The sequence below is a fragment of the Gymnogyps californianus genome, chromosome 1 (assembly GCF_018139145.2).
Source record: "Gymnogyps californianus isolate 813 chromosome 1, ASM1813914v2, whole genome shotgun sequence".
Taxonomy (NCBI): domain Eukaryota; kingdom Metazoa; phylum Chordata; class Aves; order Accipitriformes; family Cathartidae; genus Gymnogyps; species Gymnogyps californianus.
The window spans coordinates 203,442,444-203,470,080 of record NC_059471.1 but is presented as its reverse complement, the minus strand read 5'-3'; the positions used below and the strand labels follow the sequence as shown (position 1 = coordinate 203,470,080).

The 27,637-nt window shown below is 37.6% G+C and overlaps 1 protein-coding gene across 2 annotated transcripts in view; it reads left to right on the top strand.

The window, feature by feature from the left end:
- Positions 1–27,082, top strand: part of PIK3CG (phosphatidylinositol-4,5-bisphosphate 3-kinase catalytic subunit gamma) — a 36,470-nt gene extending 9,388 nt beyond the window's left edge. Inside the window, exons 3-11 of one of the 2 annotated variants that reach the window (XM_050904861.1) lie at positions 3,276–3,341; positions 3,447–3,672; positions 8,279–8,382; positions 10,714–10,860; positions 12,104–12,194; positions 16,301–16,431; positions 17,049–17,160; positions 19,204–19,265; positions 25,051–27,082. In XM_050904861.1, coding sequence (XP_050760818.1) covers positions 3,276–3,341; positions 3,447–3,672; positions 8,279–8,382; positions 10,714–10,860; positions 12,104–12,194; positions 16,301–16,431; positions 17,049–17,160; positions 19,204–19,265; positions 25,051–25,332 — 1,221 coding nt within the window. In that variant the 3' untranslated portion in view covers positions 25,333–27,082. Of the gene's footprint in view, positions 1–3,275; positions 3,342–3,446; positions 3,673–8,278; positions 8,383–10,713; positions 10,861–12,103; positions 12,195–16,300; positions 16,432–17,048; positions 17,161–19,107; positions 19,266–25,050 lie in introns of both variants that reach the window. The other variant, XM_050904855.1, reaches the window with a different exon arrangement.
- Positions 27,083–27,637: the final 555 nt, after the last annotated feature.

Here is a 27,637-nt window from a genome sequence, read left to right as displayed (position 1 = left end):
TGGGGCTTTTAATTTCTGCAGGTTCAGAGAGCGCCCAGGTTCCCAGGAAAATGAAGTTAGTATTTCAGATTTTGCTGCGCATCAGTAGTGCTTTAAACAAGGCCTTTTTAGCCTTGTCTTTGCTTGTCTGAAGATTAGGCTCCCCAGGCAGAATTTATGCACTTCTGCATTAACCAAAGGAGTCGCTACGGTTACCTCATTGGGCCTCCCACGTAGCTGCTGCTATATATATGCTTGGCTTGTGAGCTTTTGCTGTCTACATGTGGCTCAGCAATTTTATTTGCTTTTGTATCCAACTTAGGGGTTTGGAATGGTGATCGGTTGGTATCAAAGTGCCTGAGAGAATGGGGGAAATACTGGGTTTTTTCCATTTGTTTTTGAAATTATTTGTTTTTGGGAAGTACAAATCTGGAGACTTTTAAAAAGAATAAATTTCTCTAACAGTAAATTAAATCACTGTAGCATAAAATCATAGTAGCTTAACTTCACCGTGTCATTTTTAGTAAGAGATGTAGTAAGAAATTAAAAGATTGCTCTCCCCAAAAAGGAAGAAAATACTGGATCCCAACTTTTACCTCTCTGCTGCTTCCTTGTCTTTCCTTCCTTTGCTAACAACGGAGCATAAGCCGTCAGCATCCTGCAGCAAAGTATTGGTACCACAGTGTATGTGAAAATCCACATTTTTCAGAGAATGGATGTCAGCCATTCCTCTGCTCTAATGGACACATCCAAAATGTCTCTTCTGCAAACGGTCATCACTTTTCACATGCATGTCTTCATGAAAGCTTTATGGCTTATTTCACTCTGCACAGGATATTCCCATTTTACCTCCCAGTAGAGTTAGAAATCAAACAAACATTTTATTTCCCCCCAGGTTTATCCCAAATGGAAGCAGCCATGCCATAAATAAACCTATTGAGCTTCCTATAACAGTGTATTGTTCTCTGTGCAGTTGATAAAACATGGATAGGACAGTTAAAATACAACAAAATCCATTGTAGAACAAACACCAACGACTGTACTGCTTGTATATGGCAGTGAGTAAAGCTCTTCTGCTGAATTGACAAGGCAAAGGTACGTGCAGGGACCTGATGAAGTGCCAGCAGACGTTTTTTAATGGCTAGCTTTTATTGTTGCTATTCAAATGTTGATACTTGTCTTTGTGAAGAAAAAAGAAAAATGGGATTGACTTTTAAAAATAATTATTTCTGAAACATAAGCATAATAAGGATGCTCATAATACATTTTCCTAATAATCTTTTATGTTAAAATATATTTGCAATCTTAATATAAGGAGGTTTTGTTTTGAAGCAACGGCTGGTTGTTTGGCTGTATTTCATTCTTAAATTGTTTTTCAGGGATATGCACTGAGAACATTCAGCAAAGTATATACCAGAATGATGTTTTTAATAGGCTTTCTTGGAACTGTAAGCAAATCCATTTGAATTTATGTAATAATTATTGCTTTTGGGTGCCTTATTGCAGTGAAAATTAATTTTTATTAAAAAGCCCTCATACCTCATAATCTCATAAACAAAGTAAAAGGATCTATATATTTTAAAATAAGTTTATGTTTGTGAGTTCTCATTATCCTTCCTAAATAAGATGGTGTTGCTTGGGGAAACAAAACAGTATTGCAGAGATGGTCAAGACGGTTCTTGCAGAATTATGATACTGTAGAAGGGCAAGTCTGGTGCTTGGCTTTCTTGTCTGTCTCTTAGCCAGCAGTTGGAAAGAACAAGTCTTCGTAGCGTTTTGTAAGTTGGTTCTTCTAGAAGGTTGACTGAAAAAGCTCGATTTTTTTTTTCCTTTCTTATTTTTTTTCTGTTGAATAAACCCATAGGACGATTTACATTTCAGGAATAGTGTTGATATTTTAATAATAAAAATACAACTGTATGCCTCCACTTTTAAGAGTTTATAAAACCCTGTGATTTGTTTGATGAATTTAGTGGACCTCTGCTGATGGCTTGGTTGCTTCTTTGCAAGCTGCAGACCACAGTGATCTTGAAAGAGCCATTATATTCTGTTGAATAACTATCACTAGAGGTTTGCATACTTTGTTGCTTCTGAAAGCTGAGCGTACTACATGCACCCGGCTCTCTGCACATCCCTTTGTTTTCCCTTAATCTCCCTACGTGCCGCTTCCTGGCGCTCTGTTTCCAGAACCTGAAGCCATTCACCAACCCCCTCAGTCCGTGACAGGGATTTTGTGACACTGTTCCAGAGATTGTATGCTTCTTATTTCTCTTTTCTTGCCATGGGATATACATGCATACCTTTTTTCTGCCATTAATCTTAATACAAACCTCCTATAAACTTGAGTCCCTCAAGCAACGGGAAAGAAGCTGCTGGAAAAACCACCTGAAGTGGAGAAGTTCCCTGGCAGAGCCCAGTACCTGGAAGTGTGATAGTTTTCTGGTAGACCAATTCAGGTTATTGGGATGGGGGAGAGAATAACAGCAAAAAAATTCCAATCCTGACACTTCAAAAGAGTTGTTGACTTTTTGTTTCCACCCTTTTTTGGCAGTAGATTGGAAATATCTGTGGGCTTGGGTGGAGGGGAGCGGCTGTTGGAAGAGAAAAAATACATCTGTGCTCACAGAGTCATTAAAAAAAAAAAGCTCTGGTGAAGTCTTCCTCTTAATTGTACTCCATTAATATAGGATGTGTATCAGAGCCTTTATTCTATTTTCTCGTTCATTTAGGGGCTAAAGGCCAGATTAGGTGCTCCAAAAAGCTGCTCCTGTATCCCGTACTTGCTGGGCAACCCAGCAGTGAACCCTGGTGCCCCAGTCCCGAAGTGGCAGATGTTGTCAAAAACCAGTGCTTTATTACTGAAAATTTTTATTGAAGAATGATTACAAATACATCATTCCATTTGGCAATAATCTTTTCAAGCCTTCTCGGTGTCAGTCAGACTGCAGACTGTTTTCTGATCTTGCTGGTTTTTGCTATGGCCTGAGAATGATGTTGCTTTGTTCACCTGCCTTCATGTGCTCAGATCGGTCTTGCTGGTTAGCTGCTTCCTGTGTTGCTTTATTTGTCGCATTAATAATATACCTGAAAAGAACCTGTTGCAAAGAAAAAGTGCTTCTTGAATCAAACACAAAGCCTTGCTTTGTTTTTTTCAACTTTGTTTCCTCGAAAGACCTGCTTTGTTATGCATTTTCTACTCCTGTAGAAGTGTTTTCTCTAGACGTCATCGGTAAAGTATAAGTGCAATGGGATCTTAAATTTGTTAATAACATGTCTTCTATGTTTGTATTACTCAGGCTGTGAAATTTGAGCCATATCATGACAGTGCGTTAGCCAGATTTCTGCTAAAACGTGGTTTGAGAGTAAGTACTTCAAAATACGGCAACCTTATGCTAAAGTTACTGGCATTATTAAAACCCTTTGTCAAGAAATGCATGCTGATTGTAGTATTTTTCTTTACTTTCTAGAATAAAAGAATTGGTCACTTCTTGTTTTGGTTCTTAAGAAGCGAGATTGCCCAGTCCATGCATTACCAACAGAGGTTTGCGGTCATCCTAGAAGCCTATCTCAGGGGCTGTGGAAAAGCAATGCTACACGATTTCATGAAGCAGGTTCAAGTAATTGAATCACTGCATAAAGTCACAATGGAGATAAAATCAGTTTCTGCAGAAAAGTATGATGTCACTTCTCAAGGTATTTGCTAACAGGCATTTCTTTGTTTGTAATAATACTGTTTTTTCTCTTTGGTGTGAAAATCTAGGCAGCAAATTGTACTGTTTATTTAGAAAATTAATGAATAAATTACTGTCAAAGGGCATCATTATTACTTCTTTTAAAATGCCAGTGTAAGTTAATAGTGATTGAACCAATAATACATTTGTTTGCTCATTCCACCCCAAAAGGGAAGAATATCAATGTTATAGACACCCAGTACTTTCCCATGCTTTGGCTTATCTTCTTGAACCTCAGGCCATGCAACTGGGAAACAGCTAAGTTCTTGTACATAACCCTTAGCTGAATGCCAGCACTGAAGAAAGAAACAACCCAGGACACAAATATTAACTGGAAATAAAGAGAAAAAGTGATACTTGCCAAGAAACACAGCCTTACCCTAAGCAGTCACTAAAAGGCTCTTGGCAAGAAGACCGGGGAGGAGTCCAGCGCAGCCTCTGCTATGCCACGAAAGCAGCTGGTGGATCAGCAGTGAACATACAGAGCGCATCTTTGGGGCTTTGCGATGTGCTGAATAGGAGTCCTGTGAGACACAGGTTATTGTTATTTCTAGTTCTTGTAAGCACTGCTTTGGAAGCCACAGTAAGGTTATGCAATGCCTGTTTACCTCTGGGTTTTGCTTGCCTTTTTTTTTTTTTCCCCCCAGCTTCCCTAAAAGCTTGTTTGTCATCATTCCTGTTAGTTGCTTGTTGTTGGGAGTAAGTGCGAGAAGACATATGACAATATTCAAATTCTAAAAGCTGTAGAGAGACCAGCTCTTCCTGCATGTTCAGCCTGGTATGTTCCAGGCCAGGAAGTCCTTGGTTCAGAAAGCCTTTCCACTCTGTTTATGCAGAAGTGGCTGTGGTGGTGTTTCAAAAGAAATTTAAAGGAAATATGCATTTATTCTTCAATATAGAATGTAGTATCAGTTACATTACCACATAGTGTGAGTTAGGGGACTTACTGACACCCATATAAAATATTCTTTCTAAACAACTTTCTAAAATTTATCTTAAAATGCTCTATGATCTAAATATATTTGGTCAGAATCCCATGTTTTGGAAAGAAACTTTACAGCCTTGCAGATGTACATGTCTGTAACAGCAGTGGTTTCCATAATACATTATCTTTGAAGGATATGTGGGCAAAGAAGAAAAGTTTCAAGAGAAAGCAATCACGTTAACACCCACCAGGTTCTGAAGTTAAAGAATCTTTGTATGTAACGTACAGCAGAACATTGAAAGATGACTTATATAATTGACATTTTCACTGAATAAGGCTTCCTGAAACTATGGGGTGTCCTACTAATGCTATATCTAATTTAATTTATTCTCAGATTATTGAGGATATGATTTTTCCTACAGGCACCCTCTACTTCTTACATTTTAAAAAATGTATATCCTAAAATTTCTTCTTTAGTTTGTTGCTTCTTTTTTGCCCCATCATTTCTAATGTTCATAGTTGTTTATATTTTCAGTCTGAATGTTTCAGACTGTTTCATTTCATTCTGTCATGCAGTCTCATCTAATTCTTCTATATATTTTTCTTCCTCCGGTATCTGTGGATTTTTTTAAAGAATACATTCCTTCCTGTTAGGTCCATACTAGTCCAGTAGCAATCATGCTGTCAAACTTTCTTTCACTTTTCATGTAATCTCTTTGCTTATATTTGAACGTAGTGAGTAGTAATAAATAAATAAATAAATTCTTAAGATCATAGTATTACAGCTTGCATAGGATTATCTGCTTTCATTACCATTCTGTTAGATGACTTGTCTCCCAAGAATGTGTCTATGCAGTTGTTTCTTCTCTTAAAATGCATAGCACTTTGTTCTTAAGGCAGATCAACTTGAAATTGTTTTAGCAAGTGTGTTCACTTGCGTTTTAAAATCAGCTAATTCCTAATCTTTACTAGCTTCAATTGGTTGGCATACAATTTTCAAATTACATTACATTGCAATGAGGAGACTTACTGAAATCAAGCTAGATTTGTCTAGGAAATCAATAGTTACATTTTAGAAAGCTGTTTCATGACCCAAGTTACTACAACCTAGGGTTTGGCGTTTTTTGTTTATTTGTTTGTTTTTGTTTTCTTTTGGTTAGGTTTGGGTTTTTTTGAAAGATGTCTAATTATAAAGTCCACTTATTAGCTCCTGTGTCTTGCTGTCAGATTTATTTATTTTTTTACCAGAGGAGATACCACATTGGTCAGCTGGCACTGCTAGGCAGTTCTTTTCTAAAAGCCTTTAGGATAAGCGTAACATTTGTGTTCTGTGAGTTCTCAGGTAATTCTTTTGGCTTGACTTTCTTAATTTGATAGCAAGTTTCAAAATGTCTTCATTTTCTGGACGTGAGCGGTAATGTGCGCTCACAGCCCAGAAAGCCAACCGTATCCTGGGCTGCATCAAAAGAATCATGGCCAGCAGTTTGAGGGAGGTGATTCTGCCCCTCTGCTCCACTCTGGTGAGACCCCACCTGGAGTACTGCGTCCAGCTCTGGAGTCCTCAGCACAGGAAAGACATGGACCTGTTGGAGCGGGTCCAGAAAAGGGCCACAAAAATGATTAGAGGGATGGAACACCTCTCCTATGAGGACAGGCTGAGAGAGCTGGGGTTGTTTAGCCTTGAGAAGAGAAGGCTCCGGGGAGACCTTATTGTGGCCTTTCAGTACTTAAAGGGAGCTTGTAAGAAAGATGGGGACAGACTTTTTAGTAGGGCCTGTTGCAATAGGACAAGGGGTAATGGTTTTAAACTAAAAGAGGGTAGATTCAGACTAGGTTTAAGGAAGAAATTTTTTACAGTGAGGGTGGTGAAACACTGGCACAGGTTGCCCAGAGAGGTGGTAGATGCCCCATCCCTGGAAACATTCAAGGTCAGGTTGGACAGAGCTCTGAGCAACCTCATCTAGTTGAAGATGTCCCTGCTCATTGCAGAGGGGGTTGGACTAGATGACCTTTTGTTGTGGTCCTTTCCAACCCAAACCATTCTATGATTGTATGATTTTATGATTTTGTATATTAAGTATCCAGGTCCATGTCTAGCTTTCTCATTACAATTTTTTTTGCTCTTTAATTTTTATCTCCAAAGTTACTTGAACATGTGTCCTGGTTTTGGCTGGAATACAGTTAATTTTCCTCCTAGTAGCTGGTACAGTGCTGTGTTTTGGATTTAGTGTGAGAATAATGTTGATAACACACTGATGTTTTTATTTCTTGCTACTTTAAGTAGTGTTTATACTAAGTCAAGGATTTTCAGTCTCCCGTGCTCTGCCAGCAAGCAGGTATACAAGGAGCTGGGAGGGAGCATAGCCAGGACAGCGGACCCGAACTAGCCAAAGGGGTATTCCATACCATAGAACATCATGCTCAGTATATGAACTGGGGGGAGTCGGCCGGGAGGGGCAGATCGCTGCTTGGGCATCGGTCAGCGGGTGGTGAGCCATTGCATTGTGCATCACTTGTCTTTTCTTGGGTCTAATTTCTCTCTTTTTGTTATATTCCTTTTCATTACTATTATTATTATTATATTTTTATTGTTATTATTATAGTTTATTTTATTTTAGTTATTAAACTGTTCTTATCTCAACCCATAAGTTTTACTTTTTTTTCCGATTCTCCTCCCCATCCCGCTGGGAGCGGGGTGAGTGAGGGAGCGGCTGCGTGGTGCTTCGCTGCTGGCTGGGGTTAAACCACGACAACATGTATATGCAGCCTCTGCTGTGTAGCTGCAGTTTCTTTTAGAACAGTGTTCAGGTCTTTGTCCTAACAAAGGGTAATTCCCGGTCTATTGCTTATGCTGCTAACACCTTCTAGCTGAGAGGAACAAAGTGCATCATATGTAGTATAACGCATACTGTTCTAAGCTGAAGATTCAGAAGCTTGAGGTTTTATGAATGAAAAGATTCAGTTTATATACAAACATTAAAATTCTTGTTCGTATAAATATACAGCAGATTTTCTTCTTACTGGAATGTGAGATTAACAAGGCTGCACTATGAAAACAGTTTTAGGAGGATAGGAAATTGAATATCTCTATAGTTGGAGTCCTTATGACTACAGTATAATTGACTCCAAGAATTCAAAAGCCATGAGTCTGTCTGCAAGAGCAATGAGGTAGGTCAAAATAATACTGGAAAACGTGAGGTGCTTTTAAATGCCTCCTCCTCCTGAGCCTTTGGGGTAGATAGTTCAACATTTCCTTGGCAGTTATAAGGGCAAAATATTTTTTGGTGTTGTGCTGTGTTTTGTTTTTTAAATGAAAGGTGACATTTTAATGTAATCTCCTGAGTCTTCAGAAGAACACCAAGCACTATGCAGTGCTTCTAACACTGTGTAGAGGGCACATGACTTGTGAGGTGCTTGAAGACTTTACCTTTAGGTATCTGAAACAGCCCTGACCGTTAATAGTGGAAGTTAAAGAGTCTTTCTCCATTCCTCAAATCAGGAGGTCCTTGAAGAAAGCAATTTAAAAAGTAGCTAAACGGAGGAGGTTTTTAGTTAAATCATGATGCTTGACAAGTTTGATTACCTATAACTTTTTTGTCTTCCAACTTTTGATTTCATTGTGTTCTCTTACTTGTAATTGCAGTTATTGCACAGCTGAGACAAAAGCTTGAAAAACTACAGAGCAGCAAACTTCCAGAAAGTTTTAGAGTTCCATATGATCCTGGGCTAAGAGCAGGAGCCCTAGTGGTATGTATATTCTGAGTTTCTACAAATCCTTTTTGAAAAAAATCTCCTATTTGCAAGTATGTGTCATTTGGTAAAGATTTTTGCTAGTATGTCTAAAGGTCTTATTTCACTATGAATATGATGACATTTCATGGACTCAGTAAGGTTTTGTTCCCAAAGTTTTTAGCATTTTTCTAAATGTAATGACATGCCACCATGCACTAAAAAAATGCAACAACCCATAAAATCCTAATCATTAAATGGCAATTATGATTTTTCCATTAGTTTAATCCAGGATTTAACCAGGTAACTGACTTTTTTTTACATTAAATGCCTTTATAAAACTTCTTTATCTGACTTCAGGGGCTTTGGGATATTCAGTTTCTGTTCCTCCACTTACTTTCTCTGTCTTACCTTGATTGATATCTGTCATTAATGTTTAGGTCCAGACCTTCATCTTACTAACAAAAATGTCCACCTTAGCTGTTTCTGATTTTTCAATATCTCTGTGTTGCTTTTGTTGCTTTTATTAGAAAATACATTAAGATTTTGTTAGAAATACATTAAGAAACACTTGGGTTTTTCTGTGTTGCTGCCTCAAGTTTTGTGGTGAGATTGCAGTGGCTTATGTCGACTCAGTTAAAAACAAGATTAATAAATCAGCAGATGTGGAGCGAAAGGGAATTGGCTCATGTGTCTACTATGCAATGTGAGGTTTGGGTAAAGAAGCACAGTGAAGGTCCTTGGATTCACTTGATGTGCAGCAAGGGGCCTGCAAGAAAAGAATCCCTTGATTTTTCTCTTAGCTAAGGACAGACAAACCATCCAACCTAAGGAATTGCCGAATAGTAGGGTACTCATTTGGGTAACTGGTATTAGTTGTCTAGATCTGGCCATGTTTCTGTTAAATAAACCTTTGCCTTGATAGGCAGGCTGTAAGTTAGTCTATCTTCAAGCTGAGAGAGTTAAACACCTCCCAGTTGGGCACGACTGAGGTACTGTCAGTACAGAAGTCAATTCAAACATTGTTTACTCAGAAATACAGAATTTGTGGCTTCTTAAATATTATTTTCTTGATTGTATTTCTCTCCCTTCAGTCTTTTGTGTACAAAAATCACCAACTGCCTGAGAAAAAGTGGATTTCAAAATAAAATAAAAGATCTTTCTGGATTTTCTAGTTTTCCTTCAGTTAGGAGGTATGCAGCCCTACCAGGACTTTCCTAGATGAAGGAAGCAATAGATTTACAAGGGAAGGTAGCTATGTCCAAAAATAGATGGGTTAGAGCCTTTTTTTTTTCCCCCCAAACTATATGAACAAAAATATTTGATATAACAAACCGTATTGGTAAGCTTTCATTTCATCTTCATTCTAGCAAGTGCTACTTGTCCATAATCTTCAAACCCTGAAATTTGACTAGTCTAAACCAAATATTAGAAGCAAAATCAGTGTTTCTAGTAAGTTCAAAGATTTAACAACTTCTTTCCTTTTTAAAAATAAGGCTGGTAAAAACTGTTTTGTTTTAAATTACAAGCTCAGAACCTCAATCTATGAAACACGAATATTCCAAAATACTCTTCTCTGATGTCATTAATTCTGTCAGCTCTCAAACACTAACGTGCAATTGCTTTTATTATTTTAGATGGCTTTTTTATACATAGTAATGTTCAACAATGAACCAGGAATTCCAGAACAGAAAGTATTACATACTACAGTTGTATTAGACATAATTAGTTGAGAAAACATTTGAAATAATGCAATTTCAGTAGTTTCAGCGCTGAATTTCTCAAGATTAAAAATGTAATAAAACTAAATAGGGAATTTATTTTCTTATTTTATGAATGATTATGTTAAATTAGTTTCACAAATGCCATTTTCCCCATGAATTTCAACGATTTGCCAAAGGAATTGAATCAAGCAATCTGGAATAACTGAAGTTGCTAGAAGTCACAAGGGTGGATGATGTGGTAAATTGCATTGGACAATGATTATGTTCCGGTTTTGCAGAGCACCTGTCAGAGTGCTGTTGTGAGGGTCCATTATTTGCCACTTTTGTCAGAATCTCTTATTCCTAGTTTAAAAGGGTTTTTTTCTGTCTGAAGCAGATTTACAAGCTAAATCCAGTTTGAGAGTCAAGGCATGCTTTTTCCTTTGTCATGAACAGTGTTAAAAGTTGTGCAGGTTCAGTGAGACTCTATGTGGCAATTGAATACCATTCCTTATATGTGCTTTCAGTGTGTTTCTTGTGGTATAACTGATTGGAAGTTGATAAACTACTCTGTAGCTGGTGTGTAAACAGATTAGTTGTGTCGGTGTTGGAGTACAATGGCTAGCAATAAATGTCTCTTTCACAGATAGAAAAATGTAAAGTAATGGCATCTAAGAAGAAGCCCCTCTGGCTTGAGTTTAAATGTGCAGATCCAACAGCTCTGTCAAATGAAACCATAGGCATAATCTTCAAACATGGAGATGACCTCCGTCAGGACATGCTTATTTTACAGGTATGATAGCTAAAATGTATAAAATGAATAATGTGAATATTTTAAAATATTTTAAAATCATTTTACTTTTCAGAAGTGTGTATGCCTTATCTTTGCTGTCCAGATGAAATATGAGTTGTCTTTTGATTTTTAAACTGTGTATGGCAAGGCTGACATCAAAACTGGATCTTCTTTCTTGTACTACAGTTTTTTGTGTTACTGTGTTGTGGGTTAACCCCAGTGGGATGGGGAAAGAGGAAAGGAAGAGTAAAAGCAAGAAAACTTGTGGGTTGAGATAAAAATTGTTTAATAAACAAAGGAGAAGTGGAAGAAGAGAGAAAGAAAACAAAACAAGTGATGCAAAGGCAGTCACTCACCACATCCCATGGGTAGATCAATGCCCAGCCAGTTCCTGCACAAAAAATGGTTAACCTACCTAACCCCCTTCCTCTCTGTTTTATTGCTGAGCATGACACTATTCAGCATGGAATATTTCTTTGGTTGGTTCGGGTCATCTGCCTGGTTGTGTCCCCTTCCAGCCTCTTATTTACAGTGGGGCAGAGTGAGAAACAGAGGCAGCCTTGACACTCTGCAAACACTGTTCAGCAATAGCTGGAACATCAGTGTGTTACCAGCATTGCTTTGGTCACCATCCTAAACCACAGCACCATACGAGCTGCTCTGAAGAAAATTAACTTCATCCCAGCCAGACCCAGCACATACTGTTACCCTATTTTATCCTGCCATGTGCCATACATACTTCACATTTTCGTGTTCTAGAGAAGGAATCTTACTTAGTGCAAGATGGCCTGTTTTTCTGATGAAGCATTTTTATCATTTATTTATGCAATGGGTGAAGTTACAAATGAAAAAGAAATTGGTAGGTAGCATTGCTCTAGTAATATTTCAGTGATTGTTTTGACAAACTGGTTTGTTAGCACTTTTGGGGATATTTGTGGGAAAAAATGGACATACTGCTAATGTATTCAATCTTGGCTCATGTAGAAATCATACAATAGATTTATTAATACTTTATAAAACAGTAGAGATTGCCTGGGCACAGGACAGATGAGGAAATATAAACCCTGGTTCTCTAACTGATAATCTTGAATGGCTGCACCCTTTCTGTATTTATCTCTTAATCTGTAAAATAAACAAGTAAGTTTAGCCCCATCTCAGAAGTGTGGGTAGTGTTATTTGTGTGAGTGATAAGTAATGTCCAAATAATGTGAAATAACTTAGCGTATACATTTGTTTTCACTAGATTCTTCGAATTATGGAATCCATTTGGGAAGCAGAATCCTTGGACCTCTGTTTGTTACCATATGGCTGTATTTCTACAGGGAACAAAATAGGTATATGATCACACTTACTGTGATTAGACATTCAAAATACCATAGTTACAGAAGTTGCATATAGGAGACCTATTCTAGTATGCACTGTGGTCCTGAGATAAACAGCAGTTTATTACACTTTCTGTGAGCAGCCTTCAGTTGCATCTTAGCAATGGTTTCTGCCTTTCTGATGGGTATCCTTCAACTGCTGCACTAGCCTAACTGACTGTGATTCCTGTGCAAGTCCAGCTGTTTGGGTCCTGCTGCAAGTTTCTCTTTAATAACAATATTTGGTATGAAAAAGTGGTGAAAGTGAGCAACTTATTCAAGATGTGTTTTAATGTGTTGGTAAGAATAAAATAGAGAAAAGAGTTAAAATAGCAAAACATTTATGTTTTTTTCCTGACCTAAAGCTTCATACCCTATACTACATAGGAGCAACAGCATTACTCAACAGGATGCTTAGGCAATATTTCTCAGTGGGTATTTGTTCCTGCAGCACAGATGATCTATTTTTCCAGAATTCGTGGTGGGAGAAATCAATTAGTTGCTTACGAAGCTTCTGGAGAACTGTGTGATGGTGTGTAGAGCAACCTGATCAGCTCTGGAAGAGTCCAATTACATCCAGAAATGCCAAACTGATGTATAATTTATACATCCTGATGGCTCCAAACTGACTCTTTGTGGTTGGATTTGCATATAGTGTGTACCCTAGCACATCCACATTGCACAGTTTCCTAGTATCCAAATAATACAAAATTGACTGTAGAGTCAATTTTGCTGAGCAGTTCTTGAACAAGTGGCTGGAGGAAAGCCTCCTCAGTGTAGAAAAATTGGCCATGCCCAAATGAAGCTATTGTGCTGAAAAAAATGCTTTGGCTGGTATAAACAGTGCATCAGTGAGACATATTAGCAAGTACAGCTCTGCCATTTACTTAAAGCTTGAACATGTGTGAAAATTAGCAAGTTTGTTAATTCCTGTCATTGGTGTAGCTGGCAGTATGATAGTAACTGCATGGATTGATAAAATAATGATAATATAAATATTGCTATGTGTCTCCCATGATCTCCAGCTTTTTAGTTCTTTCTTTTTCAGCAATATATTTTGCTTTATGGATTGAAGAATAATGAACTGAGTCCCAGTAAAATTCAGAACTCTTTTTAATATATATCTGTAATATACTTCCTCTCTAAAATCCATTGCCACATAAAATTTTTATCATCCTTTCTTTTGACTTCAAAATATCTCAGCAATGCAGAAAACCCAAAGTCACTGATAAAATACTTGGTAGTGTGACACAAAAGAGTTTCCTTTTTCCTAATATAAGTGTTTTAAAATTAAATAAATTGTATTGATAGAATTCTAATAATAAAGGGAATGGAACATTATATATCAAAATACTAACTAACTGTAAATATAAGGAGGGTTGGTTTTTCTCGTCTCCTTAGGGATGTTATAACAAACCTAATTTTTTAGGGAGATTTTTAGGATTTAATTTAATTTTGTTTAAAATCATCTTAAGACAATGTAATGTATTGAAAGAATGGAGGAAGGTGGAGGAATTCTGCCAGTGATCCTAGCATTCTTATATTCAAGTTACAGACCTCATTATTCTTTCATGAATTCTTAACTGACTCCCCATTCTTTTATCTCAAGGAAATAATTGTTTATTTTCCTCTACACATGGGCGAGATGTAAGCACCGCAGTAGGGGCATTGTTAATCACATAAAGACTCCTGTTCAGTTTGCTGAGAATACCTGCAGCCTAAATTAGTAATACCCAAAGTGGGACACTTTGATGTAGAGCTTATGCTTGTTTGGAACAAAACCAAAGAGTAGTGGCATGCAAATGTTCTTCTACAATATTCATATATGGTCTTCTTCCAAGCTGCTTCTTCCCTCCCTTTTAGTATTTCCATGGAACTTGGGGCAGTTTCTGTGTATTGACGCAAGGACAGTACCCCATTCTACACTGAGCACAGGGAAACAGCCACGTGTCTTACACCTGGGGCTGGCATCCGCTCCTGTGTAGAGCTTTCTCAGTCTGTTGAAGACATCTGCATTCAATGCAGTTTGTAATTTTGGAAACATCCATCCTCTCCACTGCTGCTGCCAAATAGATCTCTATAGGAGGAACTTTCTCTTCTATGTATCACTGGTAAAAGATCATAGCCTATTCTCTCTCCCTTTGACATGGCCATATGTTCCCGGCTCTGCGAGGCAATTATCACTACTTACTGTGCTGCATCACTGCCAAATTTAAGAAGTTCAAGCTGGCACTTAATATAAGATTCACTTGCTTTAGTACCGCAGATCCCCAGAAACACATAGCATAGTGCATTTACTGCTGCACTTCCTCCCAATTGAATACCGCCCAGCTGAGATCCTCTGTCCCAGTTACTGAAGCCTTCTCTAGGACTAACCATACCTACCAAGAGGCATGTCTGTATTTAGAGGGATTTACCAGTAGAGCTATACTATTCTAGCAGATAACTTTTTTTTACCACGATACCTTTAAAGTATTTACTTGGGCAGAATAAGCTGCACAACATTCTGTGTAGATTTTATACCACTCTTTTGGCAGTGCAGTGGAGAATGATCAGTAAAGGGTTTTCATTAGCAGCTGCTTTAAAATCTGGGGACTTTTCACACTGCTGATCAACATAGCTATGCTGGGAGAAGTTTTAAATGCAACGGGAAGCAGAAGATGCCTCCTGCAACAGCTCCGCTCCCCTGGAATCAAGGAGCTGTTGGCCGGTAGAGGGAGATTTGTGAGCACAGGCAGGGGAAGCCTTTTCAACAGCTGGAATGTGATCTGGAGCTCACTCCCAGGAGGAAAGCAACAGCTTGACAAGCACAGACCAAGATGCAGAGCTTTTTAATTTGGTGGTGTTGGCGGTGGGTTTTGGAGGTCATATTTCCACAATAGTTTTATTACAAACAAATCCAGGCCACTGTCAAGACAGAAGAAATACCTCCAGGGGGTATTCAGCCATGAATTCAGCCATGCGTGGAAGGCAGGGTAACAAGAGATTACTGCGTTGTTACTCTGTTACTGAAAAATTTGCACATAATTCAGTAATTGCAAAAGGGTAGGACTGCGAATAGATAGAAATTCATCCGTCTCAGAGAGAGAGTCAAACTGAAACCGAATCAGAAACTGCTTTGAATCACTTTGGGAAGAAAGGGGTTTTTTTGCTTGCTTATCTTTGAGCTGGAGCTGAAGCCAGGCTTTTACCTAGAAGACACTGTTCAACTTGAACCAGAGGAAGAAAATGTAATATTTCCAGTTACCAAATAAGTTCAACTAAAATCTGACCTTCCCCCATACAGGCAAGCCCAGTATGAGGGCAGACTGCATTTGCTAGTCTTGCCTACAGTGCAGAGTTGTGTTGCAGCCTCTGTTTCTGCTTTTCTCTCTAGCTTCCCCTTCATCGCATGCCACGTTAGCATGAACAGTACAAGTCCTTGTTTCTGCACTGTATTGCTGTGATATGCTGATTTCCCTTTGCGAGGATCTGTTCAGTATAGGGACAGACCTCTGGGCCCCAACCAGAGCTTTCCACCAGCAATCCCACTGCTATTCCTCACTGTGTACTGGTATTTCTGAACCTTTCTGTGCATATGCACACTTAAGGTTAAATTGGATTTACTGCAGGAGGGCCGGCTCTGTTCCTCTGCCACAGCTCTGGCAACACTTGCATCCCTAGGCTGCTGCAACGCTACAGCTTCTCTTCAACTCCTCAGATTTGTAAAGTTGGAGAGAAGCTGGTGGAAATGTGAATGGTACCTGGGCTTTTGCAGGGGATCAGGACAGGAGGTAGTTCCTCTCCTTGGGAAAAGCCTTATGCAGAGGGTCCCCACTCATCATGTGATTCTTTCAATTTTAAAAGCTTTTACATTCTCATGGAGGAGTTTAGTATGCCAGGCTAGTTATGAGCGCTGGCTGGTTTCAGCTGGGAATGAACAAGAACTGCTGTTGCTTGTAAAATAAATTTCTGCTCACAACCTATGAAGTTCTCCAGTTGATTGAAAAAACACAGTTTTAAATTTAATTTTGCATATTTTTAATATGCTTTGATATAAATTTAATAACTTCTTCTAACTTCTTCCTTGTTTTCTCTAGGAATGATCGAAATTGTGAAAGATGCTACAACAATTGCCAAAATTCAACAGAGTACAGTTGGCAACACTGGTGCATTTAAGGATGAAATACTAAACCAGTGGCTCAAGGAAAGATGCATGATTGAAGAGAAGGTGAGTTCTTTGAATTTTTAAGTAGGATTTTCAAATGCACCTTACTAATTTAGGCGCACAAAGCCCATACAGTTGTGCTTGTGTTACTTAGGTGAGTTTGAAAAATCCATTCATTTTCCCTGTACTCAGCTGTGGGTGTCTGTGAAAGAGCCTTTAGCGTCCAGCTGGCAGCCGAGCTCCTGAGAAACAAGATGCTTTAGAAATGACTCCTTTGTCAGTGGTATTTGGAAGTGATACATGAGGAGCAGATTGAAAGGACATCTAAGAACACTGAAAGGCAGTGTGGTTTTAGAGGATTTAAATACAGGTTTGGGTACTCACTCCTTTGCTTAGGTAGGTCCACTGACCTACTAGAGATTTCTGCCAGGTTTTTTTCTCAGAAAGCATGGACAACTATACGCTTATTTTATTTGTGCTAAGGGATAGAGCCTGCTCGCACAGTACAGCAAGTGCAATGCAGGGCTGTGATCTTAATCTCTTCTATGCAATGGTGTATTTTATGACAGTTTGTCTAACTGTTGATAGATACATGTCGACAGAAAGGCATAGGACACTGAGAATGACTGAATTTAGTTTCTAGCATTGAAGCATTTAACATCTCTAAGATTTATTTTTAGTTTCAGGCAGCTGTGGAAAGATTTGTTTATTCTTGTGCTGGATACTGTGTGGCAACCTTTGTACTTGGAATAGGAGACAGGCACAATGACAACATTATGATTACAGAAACAGGTGAGTTATTTTTTGAGAATTTCATAGAACTGGGGACTGTCTATACTTCACTAGATTTATCTTTCATTTTAATAAATAATGCATTTAACAATGAATGAAGAGACACAATCCAGTTCTGTCAGCATTGCTTACAAGTTCAGGTCCTCCTGTGACATTGAAATGTATTGTCACCCCTTTTGGCCTTCATATAGGCTCTAGATATTTATCATTAATAATGCCATTCTTTTCCAAGGATGAGTTTGTTGCAAACGAAGTCATAAGGAATGTAAAACTAATGTTTTTTTAGTATCTAGATCTAAGATCTAAAAGCCAAAAAACTTTAAAAAGCATACAGCTGTTCACCTGTCTGAAGTGTGGGTATGGTTCTGAGAGTGTTCAGTGAACTGTATCTGTGTCAGAATTCAGAAGTTACTGGACTATTTTCACTTCTGAGGAACATAATTGCTTTATACACCTTTGTAGAAAATCCTAGAAAATAAGTGTACAGGGAGTGTACTAGTTTTGCTACTGAAGTCTGTGGGACGGTTGCAATCCTCCTGAAAGAACTGCAGTTTTTTTGTATTACAAACTTTGGGAACTATTTCTGTAGCTGCACATTGGTTCATCCCTAATTTTACTTACCTATGGAAGCCCCAGAAAGGACCCCGGAACGAGCAGTACATATGGAGGAGTTTTATTTGGTCTAAGAAATTCACTTCCAGTTTCATTATCCTCTTGCTTCATAACTGGTCTTTACATAATGCTAAGAGACGGAAAATACTTTTGGGCTTAGTTAGAAGGCTGTATATTTAATATGAATCATATTATAGTTAAAGTTTTACCAGTTGAAGGCTAGAGAGAAGTAGTACCCTGAAGGCAGAAATGAGCTAATTGAAGACTACAGTAAAAAAGTTCACCAGAAGTCCTTGAGGAAAAGAAGACAAAGAAATGCTTTAATTTCAACATTATATATAATAGAATGCAATGTTAGTGCCCATTGGCAGAAAATGAGGGACAGTTCAGTAGAAAGGGAGACAGAGAAAGAAAGGTTATTCTCTTGTCAGGAGCAGGCTTGCCTTAGAGTCTTTAATGGGAGTTGTCTTGAGCAACAGAAGCCAGAAGGATGTCAGTCTGAGAGGTCTGCAGAGAGTGTCAGATTTGGTAGGTTGGGAGGACTGAGAAACTGGCTGAAATGCTGGAACATCTAAGGATGTTCCACCTACGGATCGCTGTTAAGTATCATCTTACATCATTTGTTGTTTTACCTTTTTTTATACATGTACCACTATTACAAATCTATGTTTTTAAGTAACCATACTCTTTTATCCTTACATCTTGTCTGCCAGTGAAAGTAATAAAGTAATCCGAAGAGCAGCAGCACACTCCAGTCCTGTAGGTGTAGCGATCCTTAAAAGGGGAGCTTTTCATCACTTTCCTGGGAACTGATACCCTACTACAATCTCAAAGTTATCCAAAGGATGACAGTGCAAACTTACTCTGCACAGTACAGGGTAGTTTAGAAATTGGTAATACAGGTCTGTGAGGAAGAAGCACGTTCTAGTGAATGACATTAGCCAAGCTGCTGGATAATGCCAGAATCCCATGGGTATTTGAAACATAATCCACAAGCCTTTTCCATGTAATGATGTGCTGGGAGCTGATTGTTATGGATATGAGGCACAAGCTTTCCTTGGTTGATTTTTGAAAAGCTGTGAGTGTATGTTTAGAAAATAAAGCAGTTCTGGCACATTTTTAACAACTGCCAAAGATAAATAAAAAATAACTTTGCCAAGAGGACAAAATTATATATTCCAAAAAAAAAGAGAGAAATAGTCTTTTCTGCTGAACTGAGCAGTGATCATATATACCCCAAAAAAGAGGTTTTGGAATTATTGTGAATACAAGTAAGTGTTCTTGGCAGTTTATTGTATTTGAGCCTAACTGTGACTTCTTCTTCTCTTTATGAAGGTAACCTTTTCCATATTGATTTTGGCCATATTCTTGGGAATTACAAAAGCTTCCTTGGAATTAATAAGGAAAGAGTTCCTTTTGTTCTGACTCCAGATTTTCTGTTTGTCATGGGGACTTCTGGAAAGAAGACAAGTCTCCATTTCCATAAATTTCAGGTAAAGAGTGAATATCTAGCTGCAAATCAATTAAGCAGTGTTTTTTACCCTCTGAAATGAACATTAGTGCCTTAGTTTTCAAAGGTCTAGGCTCCTGGGTATTATGTTAATAAAATTTACTGACTCATAATACAATTCCGGGATATTTTAGGCCCAGCTAAGAGCAAAAATTACCTATATGATTATGGGAACTAGAATTCAAACATCCACAAAGCCACATTGAAAAGCTTCAGTTAGCAGCAGACCAGATAGGCAGTCCTTTCTTTGTTTCTTGTCTTGATTGAAAATACTTGGTAGAGGGCTTCAGTATTTGTGCAATTAGAGGACTCACAGCGCTAAGCAGAGCCTTCTGTGTGGTACGAGCAGGTGTGAGGCATTCCTCAGCTGGCTTTGCCAGTGTTATTCCCTCCTGATTCTGCCCTTGTGTTCTGGGGCTTGGACTACTGCATCTGAATAGAAATCTGCAGTGACCCTAAACTGTGTCAGATTCTGGTTTTGTGAAGTGGATGGACTTAACGCTCTGGAAGAAAAGAATGGTGTTAAAAATCTATTCTATTGCAGCTTCTATTTGAAATTGAGCCCCTCCGAAACAGTTGTGATTTTTCAAGCTTGTGTAGGACCAGGGCAAGGAGGGAGCAAAGCAAAATGCTGTTTAGTATGTTTAATGAAATGGCTGAGAGCGTGGCTGAGCTAGGGTAAATGGATGTCTAGGGTGTTATTCCTGTGCTCATCTGTAGGGACTTTAAATAAGTGCCTGATTTAGAAAGCAGGTTCCCTATAATCAAAAGAAAAAGTGTCCTCTACAGTGTGAGTCCAAGCAAAAGCCTAACTAGATGTTCTGGATTCCTGTGGATGAACCAGTCTCTCTGTCCTGGTAAGGAGTCTGGTTTTCTAACCTGAGTCCCTAATTAAGGTTCTTATTGTTGGATAGTGAATATGTCCCTTTGAACATATACATGTTTGTACAGCAAATAACGAGGCAATTGTCATCCTTGAGCCCAGACTTCTGAAAATAACTGAAGAACCAGGTGTGATTTTTGAGTCTTTGTTTTGCACGAGGACTAGCTTTATCACAGTGCAGGTGTTCTGAAGGGGGCTTGTAGCTCAAAAGATTTAAGAGCAGGGTGGGTTTTGCTATGGGAGGGGAATGCTAAGCCCATGCTCTCAGACAAGCCTGTGAGCTGTGCTGCATACAGGAAAGATGCTGTTGCCACAGCTGTAAGCCATGTGCAAGTGTGGGGCTGAAACACCACTCTAGGGTATGTCATTTCATAGAAGACCTCTGTTCTGGAAGCAGAAAATAATTGAAAATGTGACAGTGTGCTAATGGAGAATTGGAAGACTAGCAACCTGTTAGTGTCTGCACTGAGGTAATGTTGTGTTCGTATACATGGATCATCCAGCTTTTTAGAGACTATCTGACCTTTACTTCAGCAGCCCAGATACCAAAAGCAATAGGAGGTGATTTTGGTCTTAGCCTCTCTTCAGTAGCTGTACCTTCATCATACAGTCCTGTGTTTGACTGAATACGCATTTTGTTACTCTGGTACAAATTTCTAAATATTGCTACCATCCCACTAATGCAGACAGTTTAGGAATGCCGTGATACTGCCAGCGTCATTTCTGCTAGTGTCATTAACAAGATGAAAGGCGATTAATGTGCTTTACCTTTGTGAACTGTGACCGTGATATGTGACCTGGTCATTTTAAGTGGCATGACTTAGGCACAGACAACAATAATACTGACCAAAAAAATTTAAGTTCATGTACCGTTCTGCTGCATTAGATACTGTTTATTAAACTGCTCTTCCGGTAGTACATTAAAAGGCTTTTCTGTCTCAGAGACCAATAAAATGAAAGTTATAATACTTCCATTCAAATAAAGTAGTAACACAGAGCAAGATCTGCATCACATATTTTGCTGTAAAAAATATATGTTTTAATTATATGGTCAGAGTACAAAAATAAACAAAATTATAGTTTCGCTTTTCAACTGGCTGGTTTCATCATGTTTCCTAATATTGAGGGATTCATTCAGTGTGCCTGCTGACTCATTCATGTAGTAATGGAAAAGTCTCAGCATTTATCCTTCATTAATTTTTAAGAGCATCTCTCATTAATTTGTACTTCAACTACATTAAAATAGGTTGTACTTTAGAGGAATCCTTTGTTTTTTACAGGCTTTGGTGGTTTTAATTTTTAAAATATCTACTTTTTAAAAAATTTTATTTCTCTGTCACCTGTTGGATACAGTCCATACAGATGTGTTAGCCATAACTCATATTGCAGGTGTCAGAGGAGGTTAATTAGACAAATAATTTTGACCAAAGTTCACTGCAACAGAGTATAGTTCATTGTTAGTGAACTTCTAAAGCTGTCAGTGGCCTGGCAACTTTTCTGGAACTAGCAATAAAGCTCATTCCTATTAGCTCTTAATCTAAATTTTGCTTCCCTTTTTGTTTGCGTTCCTTATGATGGTTTAATGAAAATTAGAGGCCAGAGGTTATTAATAACATCACAGAAATGCTTAGTAGGAAGCAGTATTTGATGGTCTTTTGTCCTAATTGCAAAAATGTATTTAAGCATGACTTAATCTGAGAAGACAAGTGTTGTTCTGTTCCATCTATGAATTTTTCAGCTTCCTTAGTACTGTCCATATTTCTCTTGCTGTAAGTGTCATATGTGGTGGCATTTCCTTTCCAGCCTTTGACTGAAACCCATGCAACTCTCTTACTCCTGTGTACATGCAACTTTTTCACTTCTTGTAGAAACCCTTGAGAGATCCTCATCTAAGATCTTCGTAGTCTTTTGAGCTTTATCCACCTACCTATTATTAGTTTGCCTAAAATTGTCTTTGCTAGTTTTTGCATTAAATTTTGAATGCATTTTTATTAATTATATTTATTTATTTCATTATTTTTTCATTGCTCTGCTGACTTGATAATACAGAGATCTGTATTTTCAACACCAATCAAATTCTTCTATACCATTTGTTTACAAAATCTCATGTATTTGATTGTCAAATAAAGGTGACAGAAAGCGGAAGGGTGTACAATTCATCACTGAAAAATACTTATTTGTAGTATACTGTACAGGGAAGGGATGGCCTATATAACAGAACTTGGATCCTTCATATTATAAAAATGCCTGACCTCTAGGATACTAATACTTAGGACAGTTTCAAGCTCTCAGAATAATTATTCTTTATTGTCTGTTGGACAACGGGATTTTGGTTTCTCCTCAGCTCCTCTCATTTGCCTATGGCTTTAGATTAGTTAACAGCTTTCTTCTTAATCCCATGGTAAACATCTACATATCCTTGACACATACGTATGTGTTATTTTTGGTTCTCTCTGCCTCTCTCAGAAGTGTAAAAATTAGTTTTCTTGGAAGATGCTAATTCAAAACTCCATTGAGTTCCTGTCTGAATAAATAACTGTAACAGGCAGATACAGATTTTTTAAATCTTTTGAATTCCTGGAAGGACTACCTTTGAGATGCAGTGATGCCAGGTTCTTGACTGCATAATTGTTTTTCTGTCTCAGACACCCGCAGTAGTGAGATGCCATCATCCATAGAGAAACATAAAACCTTCTTTGATATAACTATAAAGAGCTTTCATCTCTTTCAAGAGGAACAAAACACACACTAACTCTTGTGACAAGATTTCCCTGTTTGAAGTTGATCATACATAAGTAGAATTTCTTTTTTTTTTATTTTTTCCCCTGGTGTCATGGAGAGAAACTAATCCCTGTGATAAGATGATGGTGTTTTCTGCTGTAAATTGTGCTTTGACCATTGCAATTTATCTTCTGCTTCGCTAGACCTAAACTAACATTAGAGTTCATAAGTATGATCTTACTTCAGGACAGAATTTATTTGGAAATAGAGTGAAAGATTTAAGGGCCCAGGCAATAGGAAAAAAGAAACCCTGTGGACAGATCTTCAAGATATCATCTTCCTTTCTTAGTATCTTCCTAACCTGTCTGGTTGGTTGTCCTGGTGTTGCTGATGTGAACAGTGATAGATGTTAAGATTATTTGTGCACTTCTTACTGTTTCTAAGGAAGAAAAAAACCATACATCTTGTCAAAAATAAATGGTGTTCTTGAGGGCTGATGAGATTTGGTGGAACTTCACATGAAAATATTTGGATTTCTTAAGAATTCTTTAATAGATTCATATACATTTGTGGAAAGGTTGAACTGAATATTTAATTGGGTAAAAATGAGCATTGCTTCAGCTTTGGTTTTAATAGCAACAACCTTCTTGGAAATATTTTTCCTCTTTTTACATTACTGCATTGCAGGCCCAATTTAACTTCCTAATATATGATTGATTTCTTCATTGCATTGTCTTCCTTAAGATGTTGTCCTGGTTTCGGCTGGGAAAGAGTTAATTTTCTTCCTAGTAGCTGGTATAGTGCTGTGTTTTGCATTTAGTAGGAAAATAATATTGATAACACACTGATGTTTTTAGTTGTTGCTAAGTAGTGTTTATACTAAGTCAAGGGTTTTTCAGCTTCTCATGCCCAGCCAGCAAGAAGGCTGGAGGGGCACAAGAAGCTGGGAGGGGACACAGCCAGGACAGCTGACCCAAACTGGCCAAAGGGATATTCTATATCATATGACATCATGCCCAGTATATAAACTGGGGGGAATTGGCCGGGAGGGGCAGATCGCTGCTTGGGAACTAACTGGGCATCGGTCGGCGAGTGGTGAGCACTTGCGTTGTGCATCACTTGTTTTGCATTTTCTAATTCTTTTAGTATTATTATTGTCATTTTATTATTATCATTCTTTTTTTTCCTTTCTGTCCTATTAAACTGTCTTTATCTCAACCCATGAGTTTTTTGGGGTTTTTTTCTGATTCTCTCCCCCATCCCACTGGGTGGGTGGAGTGACTGAGTGGCTGCGTGGTATGTAGTTGCCGGCTAGGGTTAAACCATGACAGATGTTATTTCTAAAAGTAAATAAGTAATAAATTTAATATAAGAAATAATCATTTCAGTTTATGTATTAGTCACTTAGCATTAAATATTCTTTTAAAAAGCATTGGGTGTTTTTCCAAGCTGCAGAAATTTCATTCTTCTAAAGGTTATGTTGTTAAGCACAAATTACTTATATATGGAAGTGAAAAAGTTATTAAAAAAAAATCTGTGGAATCCAGTATGACAGTACATAAACACAGAAGTCCTACAGCAAGGCAGTGTGCCTGAAAACCAGAGCTGTCAGCTGGAAAAATTTCTCAGAACAGCAAGCCTGAAAAATCTTCTCCATTAAATAAGCCGTCACCTCTGCAAAGTTAATAGACATATATATAAAATGAAGAACAGTCCCCTGGAGGGGCTGCTTTATGCAGTGTCACTTGCCAGCCATGGTCTTTAAATGGGAACATACCAATTGGAAAGGAAGACAATGACTTATTGCTGTCTCTTTTAACAGCCACAGAAAGAGATTATACGACAGGGAAATTAATTTGAAATTTTGATGAAGCTATGGTTTTATGCTTTAGTAATTAATATAATATTAATTAAAAGAGCCTGTAGTTTGTACACCAAAACAGTACTTGGTGCCCCAAGGTGTGGTGATGAATGAAGTAATACCGAGCAACACATGCAGAAGTTTGCTTCGCATTTCTGCTCAGGTGAACGGTTCTGTTGGGTCTTCTCTCTCTGACGTACTCGAGTGATTGAATAGCGTTGGTTAATGAGAGTCCTGTGAAATTCCTACACCGCCCTTCTCAGTTCGCCTCACCAATTAACAAAAAATTCTTCTCTCTTGTAGGACGTATGTGTGAAGGCTTATTTAGCTCTTCGACATCACACAAACCTGCTGATCATCCTGTTCTCCATGATGCTAATGACTGGAATGCCCCAATTAACCAGCAAAGAGGATATTGAATATATCCGGGATGCACTGACAGTAGGGAAAAGTGAAGAAGATGCCAAAAAGCATTTTCTTGATCAGATAGAGGTTTGCAGAGATAAGGGCTGGACTGTGCAATTTAACTGGTTTTTACATCTTGTGCTTGGAATCAAACAAGGAGTAGAAAAGCATTCTGCTTAATATTTTATGTAAATTAACTGTGGGTGTGAATAGGAGGTTAGTGAATCTACATGTTATTTATGAATTCTGAATAAATGAGCAGTCAAAATTGCCTTTACTTTGCTGGCAGCTTAAATGGATCTTCTAAAAAGGCAAGGACTTTTGCTCTGCCCCTCCAAGAAGATCTTCCTGCAGTTAAGAGTTTTCTTTTTGTCTAATGACACTTCAAGTTGCTGGATTGTTTTAACTAGTGTCTTTGCTGATGTGGCCTGCATTTTTCTTGTTTTCTTTAGTAATAATTTCAGGTAAATATGAAGGAGGAGCTTGAGTAAGATGATAACCTGCAAATTATAATAGAAATCCCCTATGACATTACCTTAATTGTTCATGAGGGTCAAGCCCTTCAAAAGCAGAAGAATCTATTTAAAATTTATGGTTATATTGAAATCCCTGTAGGCAATTCACTTCTTTCTCAGGATGGCTTACACTCAAGTGTTCTTCATCCACATACTTCTCTTTTGTCCCTTCCTTAACACTTTGTCCTTTTTGGACTTTTCATATGTTGTCAGTAGAAAACAGCTTTGGCTCTACCACTAGAGGAAATTACCTTACTATTTTTGTAGCCTCCTGACACAGACAACTGAGCTTGCCTGTCCTGCCAGGAGAACTTCGTAGTTACCTGGAAGTTCCTCAGGTTTGAACCTGAAATTCTGAAGGTTTAATTTTGAAAGGTTTTTTACCATACTTTTTAATGGGGAACATCCGTATTATGTTACAGATTATATTCTTACTGTAAAGTTAATAAAATTTCACCTGTATAGTAAAAGCTTTGTAGAAAAAGCAATGGTACTTCCTTATTCCTCAGAGAGAACTCCTTATGTAGGAATAATTGACATTTTACCAAATATTTGAGAAACCCAAAGTTATTTATTCTTTGGTGATATATTTTCAGGATATACCTAGAAGGAATTAAATGTAATCTTTGAAATTGTGTATATTTTGCTATTTATTCTTAAATTCCTTAAGAGACTATACTACTGAAAAGCTATTTATGAAAGAAAAAAAATCCTTATCTTTAATTTCAATGTTTAAACTTAAAAGAGGAAAAAATGGGCAGTGTTGAGTAGAATTTTAACTTCTCTACTGTAGGATGCCTGCAAATCATCAAGTCTGCCTACGGTAGGAAAGGAAAAAAATATATAGCATGAATTAGTCTTTGACTTGAATTGTTACGGTATACATCCTGCTAATTGATTTTTACCAAAGAGAGAAGATGGCTTACAATATTGCTTTTTTGCACTTGTGCCTGTGTAATTTCTTCTTTCATTGTAGTGTTACATGGGGTTTACATTACGTATAAATGATTAACTGAATTTTTTAATTCTGTTATCATTTGCTTTGATCATTTCACAGAACTGTTAAGATTTTAACTACTGCTACCACTGTTACTACTGAGTGTATTCTTGAAGGATTTTTAATAAATGTACTGTAATTGGTGTCTCAGTTATGAGATATAGCCAATCTATTCTTGAAATATAGATGTTTAATTGGTTACTGTGCACAACTATTTTTGATGTATATGGTAGACTCCAGTTAAGGAAATCTAAAAAGTTAAAATGTAGACTATTTTTGGTGTTCTGTTACATTATTATTCTGTGCAAGATAGGCTTAAGACCGTACTAAAATATAAACTAAATGGTGAATATTGTCTGTAAAATGATATTTTTAGATTTGTATTTTATAGAGCTGAAATAAATTGATATGTTCTGTTCATTTGATTATCATTCAGGAATAAGCAGCTTAGCCCAAAATACATGTAAATATTTTTTATCCAGTTACTTAAAGACTATGTAATCCCAGTAAGAAATCACATGCAAAGTCCCACTCAGAGGAATTGTTTTAGTTGCATGGTAATAACTCTGTACAGTGTCAGATATCTTAAATTTTAATAGTCTATAGCATTAGAATTGCAATTATTATAATTGTAAAATATGAATAGAATATTACCACTTTCTAAGAGCACTTTATTCATTCCTGGTTTGTACTATAAAGAAAAATCTGAAGATTTTAATAAGTTTCTAGTTTTAAAAAGTAAGTAATCTACTGCTACATTTAACTCCAGCATGGGGAAATAAATGCTAATCACAACTTCAAGGGAAATGGCACTCTTGAGCAGCCTCCATTCGCAGAAAAAGGTCTACAAGAGAACTGCACCCAGAGGAAAGGAGTTTAGTCCTGCGCTAAACTGAGACTGATGATTTTTATCAGCAGTTTACGATGTGCTATATTAAATTGTATACGTTTGTTACAGACATCTGAAACACCT